Source organism: Penaeus japonicus, unplaced genomic scaffold (genome assembly GCF_977035675.1).
Source record: "Penaeus japonicus unplaced genomic scaffold, GWHDUDI00000001_assembly GWHDUDI00000002, whole genome shotgun sequence".
NCBI classification, from domain to species: domain Eukaryota; kingdom Metazoa; phylum Arthropoda; class Malacostraca; order Decapoda; family Penaeidae; genus Penaeus; species Penaeus japonicus.
In genome coordinates this window covers 40,508,965-40,518,964 of record NW_028234404.1, presented here as the reverse complement: position 1 = coordinate 40,518,964, position 10,000 = coordinate 40,508,965, and the positions used below count along the sequence as shown (strand labels likewise).

Below are 10,000 nucleotides of genomic sequence, written 5' to 3'. Positions count from 1 at the left end.
TATATAAGTCCATAAACACAAAAACACAAAAATGGCTCTAGTTCTAGAATGAGTGACTGAAATAGAGTGGGAAGATTCAAATTATGATGCTTCAAGCTGCCTCGCTATGAAATAAAACCCATCTTGGAGACTAGGCAAGCGAATCTATCCTCCGTCTTTGTAAGAGGAAGAAAAATAAAAACTATGATATAGTTGTTCTTTTCCTGTTCAAATGCAGAATAGATATCATTTGTTGTTTATTTGAATATACATCCACCCTGAGCATCTTTCTCTGGTTTAGATTTTCATGACTCATATCACCAATATCCCAAAGAAGTAAATCTGTAATTTATTTTGTGATGGCTACCTTTGGTTTAACCTGTTGCCGACGGAGGATAGATTTGCTTACACAGGCTCCAGGATGAGTTTTATTTCTGATCAAGGCAGCTTCTGCAACATAATTTGATTTTTACCACTCCCTTTTAGTCACTCATTGGAGAGCTAGATCCATTTTTGTTTTTTGTTTTTTTGTGTGTTTTACTGTTTTTAGACATTTATATCTGTCATATCACAGGTTCCATCAATTCTGCAGTTGACTAAAATCATAGTTCAGGGTCCATATTAACTCTTTTTTTTTTTTTTTTTTTTCTTTATACTCAATGTGATAGAAGTATTACTGTTTTAGGGGGGGACAAAAAGCAACTTTATTTTTTCGTATTTGTGTACTGTCACGAACAAACACGAAACTTATAAGGGGGCGCATGGGGGGGGGCGCCAAGGTGAATAGGGGTGAGGTGAGGGAAGGTGGGAACGTGATGGGATTGTAAGGACATGGTGCTTTTCTGTTCGAGAGGAGATAGAGGTGTTTGGACTCCACGCTAATAAAAGACATCCCTATCTGCCTTAAGGAAACAGGGGTGACTCACATCTCATATAGGACAGGTTGTGGGATCTATCATGGTATAAAGCTCGCCCTTCCGCTCCTGTGCTTCGTACTCTGCCTTCCGTGGCACTTTCTTTCATTCTGCGGTACTTTTTTAGTAACTGAGCAAGAGGAGGTCGGCAACGGTTGGTATGCGATGTGCCATCCGTTCTATGAGAAGACATTATAGTGCTCTTGCTGAGCTAGAGACCGGTAGATGGATGCCATTCAAGGCTCTCTTCTCCTGCTGATGATTGCTAGAAGCTAAATGTGGAATGGGTGGCCATTCTAGTGTTTTGTCGGGAAGTGAGTTGAGGATCCGATTTTGCTTATGATATTATGGCAGTTATGAGTAAATTATTTTGTGTTGTGCTGGTGATCTCTACTTGACTAGGGCGAAAGCAATTGTCAGCATCACTCCACTTATTAACTTTGCTCATAGTCTGCGAGGGTCTGTAAGTTCTGTCTACCTGCGAGGGGTCTGTAGGGGGGGGGCGACAATAAAATAACATAGTGATACAAAATCCCCGAACTCCATGACGCCCATTGTCAGGTAAGAGCTCCTGCGTCACGTATGATGAAAAAACACGTCATCCGTCGTTAACAGGTTAAACCTTAAGCCAAGGAACCCCAAAATATATGGTTAATGTAAAAATTTGAATTTATTGTTTTTCATATTTATTTTAAAAATTGACTTGTTAGGGCTCCATGAAAAACCTTCAAGGTGCCCAGAAGTTTAGGAACTCCTACTCTAGAGGACATGTTTACTAGATTTAGTACATGGCCGAATTAACCCAGTCTAAATGCCTGGATATTTCAAGCGTGTAACCCTAACGCCTCAACTATTTACCCTCTCTGGCCGCAGCCAACCGCTATGCACCTGATTCCCCTGCATGCCAGACATATGAAAAGCCATGACAAAATATCTTAAAACCTGGCAGCAAGTACTGCCACCACAATCTTGTCACCCAGCATTAATAGGTTAACCTATTGCAGATGGGGATAGATTCGCTTGCCCAGTCTCCAAGAGAGGTTTTATTTTAGAGTGAGGCAGCTTGAAGCAACATAATTTGAATCTTCCCACTCTCTCTCAGTCACTCACTGTAAAACTAGAGCCATTTTTGTGTTAATTTTTTTGTGTGTTTTTTTGAGTTTAGAGACTTATATATGCCATATGACAGGCTCTATCAATGCTACAGTTGACTAAAATGGTAGTATATGATCCATATTAGCTCATTATTTTCTTTATACTCAGTGTGATAGAAGTATTGCTGTTTTATGGTAGGACAAAAACAACTTCTTTTTTTCTTTTCTTTTTTTTGTCATAAACGAATACGAAACATATAACCACCTTCAATGAAGATAACATGAAGATTTAGGGAAGAGGAAGGAAACCTGTGACTGTGAGTGCCATAGTGAAAGGCATCCATATTGGCACAGGATCACATTTTAGACACTGGATATGGATTGAGTCACCTTCCTCTTCTTGTTCTGCCTGCACGTCCTTCATCGGTGATACTTTAGAGCAAGAGGTCGTCAACTTACTGTGTCATCGCTCTATAAAGATAGTGCTTGCTAGTGACCGTGGATGAGTGCTGGGGCTTGGAGAAAATGGTGCCATCTAGGTTTTGGACATTAATCCTATGACGACGGTGCATCACACCTGTGTGACACAGCTAAATTCCAAATGCCGGGGCGTCATGTCAGTGTGACGTTTCCAATGCAATATTGCAATGGCCCGTCGTAGGGGTTTTCACTTATCGCCGTGCCCCATCAGGAAAGGGTTAAGTTTGCTTAATATTACAGTAATTATAGTAATTATGACTGCAGTTGCCATCCTCACTCATTCCTTTCTCATAGCACAGTAAAATAGCACAGTGATCCAAAATTCTCGAACATCATGACGCCTGTCGTCAAGCCAAAGCTCTTCCGTCATTTATGTCATGACACTCGTCCGCAATGGGTTAATGAATCTAACCTTTACTGTGGTACCATATTTCTCCATATGTTCTAAATGACTGTAGGAGCATATCAGTATGATGCAAATTTTTGAAAAAAAAGAAAAAATATTTCACTGATGCTTACCCATATGTCAAATTATCATGCATACAACATACATTTGAATGTTTTATTTTTTAGGATTACGCTAGAATAGTTATCCGTATGCTTGGTAGAGGTGCTCTGGGTTCAAGGTCCCTATTATCAAACTCATCTGACCTTCACTGTTCCTTTCTAAACCCCCTGCAAACACTAATATTTTTCCCCATACCATTCATTCTAGAATGTGTACTTGCGTCGAGAAAGTGGATACATGGAGAGAGAGAGAGAGAGAATGAGAATGAGAATGAGAATGAGTAAGAGAGAGAGAGAATCAGCGAAAGAGGGAGAGAGGGAGGGGAGGTAGACGTAGAGAGAAATGAGCGAAGAGAAAGAGGGAGGGAGAGAATTGGAAGCGAGAGAAAGAAGGAGAAGAGAGAGCTGAGAGAGTGAGAGAGAAGTGAGAGAAAGGGGGTGAGCAAAAAAAGTGAGGAGAGAGAATGAGTGAGAGAGGGAGCAAGAGGGAGAGGGAGAGAATGAGCGAGAGAGACTGAGCGAGAGAGGGAGAGAGAGAATGAGTGAGGGAGGGCGAGAGAGAGAGAATATGCGCGAGGGAAGGAGATAGGGGAGGTTGTGGGGTAGGAAGGAGGGAGAGGGAGAGGAGGGAGGAGAGAATGAGCAAGGGAGGGCGAGAGAGAGAGAATGAGCGAGGGAGGGTGAGGTGGCGGGAAGAGAGAGAGAGAGAGATGCGGGGAGAGAATTAGGAGGGGAGGGAGAGAGAGAGCAGAGGATGAGATGAGTGAGAGGAGGGAGAGAGAGGAGAGAGAATGAGTGAGGGAGGGCGAGAGAGAGAGAAATGAGGAGGGAGGGAAAGAGAGTAGAGAGAGAGAAGAGAGAATGAGAGAGAAGAAGAGAGGAAGAAGCGAGAGAGAGGAGAGAGAGAGAGAGAGAGAGCTGAGAGAGAGAGAGAGAGAGAAAATTGAGCCGAGGGGAAGTAGGAGAGCAGAGTAGAGAAGAGAGAGAGTGAGAGATAGAGAGAGAGAGAGAGAGAGGGAGCAAGGAGGGAGGGAGGGAGGGAGGGAGGGAGGGAGGGAGGGAGGGAGGGAGGGAGGGAAAGGGAGGGGGGAGGGGGAGGGGGGGAGGGGGAGAGAGAGAGAGAGAGAGAGAGAGAGAGAGAGAGAGAGAGAGAGAGAGAGAGAGAGAGAGAGAGAGAGAGAGAGAGTGAGTGAGTGAGTGAGTGAGTGAGTGAGTGAGTGAGAGTGAGAGTGAGAGTGAGAGTGAGAGTGAGAGTGAGAGAGTGAGAGAGTGAGAGAGAGAAAATGAGAGAAAATGAGAGAACGCATATGCACACACACCTGTCTGCTCAGATAGGCAAGGTTTAGTGTGCATGGTGATGTCTTACAGCACTCAGGTCCCCTTTTTTTTTTGCTGGGCATACAGATGTGGCATATCAGGAAGATGTAATGCAGCCTCTATCTCCTTTATCTAAGATTGTACAATAAGATGAGTCGCATTTTTAGAATCTACGGAAAAAAAAATACAAGTTCAGCTTCAGAAATATTGAAAAGAAAATCCTTCATTATCTGGCATCATGTGAGAACACAGAATAGCTTGGTCTTGCATCCATTGGGATTATATGCAAATTATATTTAAATTCATAATAAAACTAATGTTATTGTCAATATCAGTTTTACATTAAACTGAAGCCAGAAAATTCCTTACATGATGTGGCTAAAGATATTTCATTGTTTTATTGTATAACCATTCAACTATTTTTGTTTTATATTTCATATGTACTTAAAGTATCCCAAAGTAAAGTTTATGGCTAGTGAGGAGTTTTTATGCAGCCAGTAGGTTTGTGGATAGGTGGATAGGTTTGTGGGGAGTGTACAGAGTGAATAAAACCTGGTGTCTGGTGACCACATGTCTGTAATGTTTGAGTGTCATTTGCATATATTTAAAAACAGGTGGTACTCCAGTGTTATCCTTACAGTATTCCATTATTAGATATATACAGTAACTCAATATTTCCAGGAATTTCTAGATAGATTTTACTGTATGTGAATAACAATATGCAGGAAATGGAAATAGTCATGGTTTCCCAAGTAGGGCTAGATATTGCCTAGACTGAAGTCCCATAAAGTAAGGTTTGCCTCTAATTAACCCAATCCCGACGGGCCCGGTGATAAGTGGAAACCCCCTACGCCGGGCCTATGCAATTTTGCATCGGGAACGTCACACTGGTGTGTCACCCCGTCATCGGGCATTTAGCTGTGTCACACTGGTATTACGCACCGTCATCATAGGGTTAAAGACCTTTCCAATTAATGTATGCTATTTTGTTACATCTTTCATCTCCCTTTGTAGATAAAGGTATAAAGGAGACAGAATAGCTTCACAGTGCAAGAGATATGATGAGTGTGTTTCAATTATCATCATTACTTGTTATTCTGATGAAAAGAGAGTCAAATCATATTTATTATATCTCTTATGTTGCTCTTTTTCTCTCTCTCTCTCCTCTCTCTCCTCTCTCTTTCTCTCTTCTCTGCTTCCTCGCTCTCTCCTCACTCCTCTCCATTCATCCTACCTTCCTCACATCTCTCTCATCTCTCTCTCCTTCGTCTCCCTCTTCTCTCTCTCTCTCTCTCTCTCGGTCTCTCAGTCTCCCAATCCTCTCTCGTCTCCCCTCTCTCCTCTCCCTCTCCTCTTCTCCCCTCCATCGTCTCTCTCTCTCTCTCTCTCTCTCTCTCTCTCTCTCTCTCTCTCTCTCTCTCTCTCTCCTCTCCTCTCTCCCCTCTCCCCTCTCTCCCCTCTCTCCTCTCTCGCTCTCTCTCGCTCTCTCTCGCTCTCTCTCTTTCCCTTTCATTTTCTCTCTCTTTCTCTTTCTTTCTCTTTCTCTCCTCTCACTCTTTCTCTCTCTTCTCTCTTTTTTCTCCTCTCTTTCTTTTTCTTCTCTCTCTCTCTCTCTCCTCTCTCATTCTCTCTCTCTCCTCTCTCATTCTCTCTCTCTCTCCTCTCTCATTCTCCTCTTTCTCTCTCCTCTCTCATTCTCCTCTTTCTCTCTCCTCTCTCTCTCTCTCTCTCTCTCTCTCTCTCTCCCTCTCTCTCTCTCTCTTCTTCTGTCCTCTCTCTCTCTCACTCTCTCTTCTCTCTCTCTCTCTCTCTCTCTCCTCCTCCTCTTTTCACTTCTCTCTCCTCTTCCTCTCATCTAGCTTCCTCTCTCTCTCTCTCTCTCTCTCGCTCTCTCCCCCTCTTGCTCTCCTCTCTCTCCCCTCTCTCTCTCTTTCCTCTCTCTCTCTCTCTCTCTCTCGCTGCTCTTCTCTCTCTCTCTCTCTCTCCTCTCTTAGTCTCTCTCCGAGCTCCTCCTCTCTTCTTCTCGGATTTCTCTCCTCGGTATCTTTCCTGGCTTCGCCTCCTCTCTTCGCTCAGCCTCTCTCTCCTCTCTCTCCTCTTCTCACCTTCTCGCGGCGTCTCTCTCTCTTTCCATCTCTCCTCTCTCTCCTCTCTCCTCTCTCCCCTCTCTCCCCTCTCATTCTCCTTCCTCCTCACTCTCCCTCTCTTTCCTCGCTCCTCGCTCTCTCTCCTCCCTCCTCTCTCTTTCTCTCTCTCCTTCTCTCTCTCTCTCTCTCTCTGCTCCTCTCTCCCTCTCTTCTCCTCTCTCTCCTCTTCCTCGTATCCTCCTCTCTCTACTCTGCTCTCATCCCTCCCTCACCTCTCGTCACTCTCTCTCCTCTCTCTCCCCCTCTCGCCCCCTGCACTCCGATCTCTCCCTAAGCTCATCTCTCTCTTCCTCTCTGCTTCTCTCTTCTCTCTCTCTCTCTCTCCTCCTTTCTCTTCTCGCTCTCTCTCTCTCTCTCTCCACTCTCCCTGCTTCACTTCTCTCGTCGTCTCTCGCTTCTCTCATCGCGGCTCGCTCCGCTCGTCCTCTCCTCTTCACTCCATCCCTCCCTTCCCCTCCTCCTTCTGCGCCCTCTCTCCCCTCTCACCCTCTACTGCTCCCGCCTTCTCGCCCCTATCCGTCTTCTCCTTCTCGGCTCTCTCTTTGTCTTTGCGCTCAGAGCCAGTTTCTCCTCGCCTCTCTTCGGCTTCTCTCTCTCTCATCGTCGTCCCCTTGTCTTCCGCCCGTCTCTCCTCTGTGTCGGGCCTCGCTCCTCTTCTCTCTCGTCTACCCCTCTCCTCTCACTCCTCTCATGGTTTCTACATACGTGCTCATCTCCTCTCTCTCTCTCGTGCCCAGACGCTCTTCCACTCGTTCTTCCATCCACACACGAGATAGCAGATAGACCAAATATCCCAATGTGAGAGCGAGATACTAGATCGAGATAGATATAGATAAGGTAGAGAGAGATAAATAAAGAATAGATATAGATAATATGAGAGAGAACGAGAGAGAGAGAGAGAGAGTATTATAGAGAGAGAGAGAGAAATCAAAAAATACCAAAACAAGAGCATAAATAGAGCCAAGAGTTACTATATAATACAAATCTATGACAAAATAGACTCTACCAAAGATCACTGAGGAAGGAGACATAGAGGTGGGTAGGTCAATTGTTGAGCGCAAATAGCTCGCTAGCGAGAGCCTCTCGTACTCCTCGTCTCTTTCCGCGCTCCCTCTCTCTCTCCTTTCTCGACCTCTCCTCGCTCTCTCTACTCCGGACTCTCTCTCTCTTCTCTCTCTCTCCTTCTCTCAGTCCTCTCTTACCGCTCTCTCTCTCTCTTCTCTGTATCTACCGGATAGCCAAAAGAGATAAAGGGGGAAAGAGATAATAAGATCGGATAGAGCTAGAGAGATATGAAGTAAGAGCTCTGAGCTCTCTCTACGCGTCTAGCTATGAGCTATATCCTAGATCAGAGCTCATATAGAAGAGAGAGATTAAGATCGCGGATCTGTAGATAGATATAGATATAGATACAGAGCGAGCAAGAGCTACTAAGGTCTCTATCGAGGAATAGAAAAAGAGCGAACTCAAAGACACTCTATGGATAGCGCGCGCTTCCCTCTCTAGTCTCTCTCCTCGATTCTCATCACTCTCTCCCTGTCGCTTCTCTCTCCGTTCTCTCTCTCTCGACTCTAGCCTTCGCTGCGTCTCTGCTCCTCTCGTCTTCCTTCTGTAACTTCTCCTCTCCTCTCTCTCGCGTCGTACTCTTTTCGCCCATTCTCTCGCCTTCGTCTCCTGGTCTCTCTCCCTCCGCTCTCTTCCTCCTCCGTCCCGTCTCATCTCGATTCCTCTCGTCTGTCTCCGCTCTCTCTCTCTCTGCCTCTTCTTCTCCGCTCTCTTTTCTCGTTCTCTTCGATCCTCTTTCTCTCCTCTCTCTCGTTTCTTCTCTTCCTCTCTCTCTCTCTCTCTCTCTCTCTCTCTCTCTCTCTCTCTCTCTCTCTCTCTCTCTCTCTCTCTCTCTCTCTCTATATATATATATATATATATATATATATATATATATATATATATCCTTAACATGGTATCCCTCTATACATAATCATGAATTCAAGTGGTGATATATTTCAATATCTCAACAGGTCCACAGCAGAGCATGCAGCAAAGTCAGCAAGCTCAAGAACAGCAGCATCAACAGCAGCAACAAACACAACAACAGCAACAGCAGCAACAGCAGCAGCAACAACAACAACAACAACAACAACAACAACAGACAAATCAGCAACAGGAGCAGAAAGACAGTATAAGTCGTGTCAAACATCACTACTGGCAGATGAAGGATGCTCTAATGGTCTGTCTGTCATGTATTTGCCGCTTTTTAAAGTATTTTGATACAGGATTGAAAAACAAATGAAAAGATTTTTCTCTCTTCCATTATTTTACATTCACACATATCATAAGGGATGGGCATGTTTCATGAGGTGGGATGACCATAGTACTGCATTTTTATTTTTGTTGAAATTACAAGCTGTTTATTTGTTTACTCATATATCATACCGTAAATCTAGAAAATAATAGAAAACATATGGAACATCTTAAGATGGCCGCCCAAGATTGCACATCATATGAGGCGACCTTTTCCATTAACCCATTAGCAGCGGATGGCATGATTTGGTGCAAAGGCAGAGTCGGTGATAGACGCGGATGGCACCATGCCAGACATGTAATTCAGCTATCCTACTGCACAGACCTTTTTTTAATACCGCGACCAATGGGTTAACCCATTGTCAGCGGATGGCCATGATTTTGGTGCACAGCAGAGTCGGTGATCAGTCGCGGTGGCACCAATGCCAGGAGCAATGTAATTCAGCTATCCTACTGCACAGACCTTTTTTTAATACCGCGACCAATGGGTTAAGGTGAAACAAAGTCATGTGTATAGAATTAACTAGAAAGATTGACTTACAGTATTATTGCATTTCAGTATTACTTTGTGTTGTATGGATTTGGCTACTATTGTTATTGCATTGTCACTTATAAGTTAAAGGTCTCCCAAAAGGAACACCATTCTTTAGTTATTTCTTATAATAAGTATATACCTTTAAGGTATATGGTTACTAAAATTAGCACTTTGCTGTACAAGGGTATGGTTACTTTTCTAACAAACCACAACAAACCTAAACCACATAAAATAACCACAACAACACCAAACACTAAAACAAATACCCAAAAACCAACATCTACCAACTATTACGTCTTTACTAAACTAAAAAATACTACAACCACTTATATGACAAACAAACAAGAAACTCCCCCCATTTATTGTATAGCTGTGGTAGTCATTGCCCAGCTGAATTAGTGGTTCTCTATCCAAGAAATATTTTAAAAGTGAATTTTAAAAGTCTATCTCAAAAGTCTTTTTATTTATGATTTTTGTATCTCATAAATAATATCTTTGCCCTTGAAGTTATTTCTTCATTAAAAGGAAGAGGGAGATGTTGTTAGTTTTGACGTGATTAAACGTCTGCTTCATAAGGTGTTTGCTCTCATTGTGCATGTAGGCAGTGAAAGTAGTTTTCTTGCAGAGAACAGTGAATAGCACTTATATGTAAGATACTGGTTTATGAAACTTTTGCCGGAAAGAAAAACAAGGGCACCTTATTCAATTAACCCAGTCACGACGGGG

The 10,000-nt window shown here is 43.6% G+C and overlaps 1 protein-coding gene across 1 annotated transcript in view; it reads left to right on the top strand.

The window, feature by feature from the left end:
* Positions 1 to 10,000, top strand: part of LOC122259199 (mediator of RNA polymerase II transcription subunit 29) — a 21,872-nt gene that overhangs the window by 1,637 nt on the left and 10,235 nt on the right. The window contains exon 2 of the mRNA XM_086545554.1: positions 8,457 to 8,665. Within this exon, the coding sequence (XP_086401680.1) occupies positions 8,457 to 8,665 (209 nt within the window). The remainder of the gene's footprint in view (positions 1 to 8,456; positions 8,666 to 10,000) is intronic.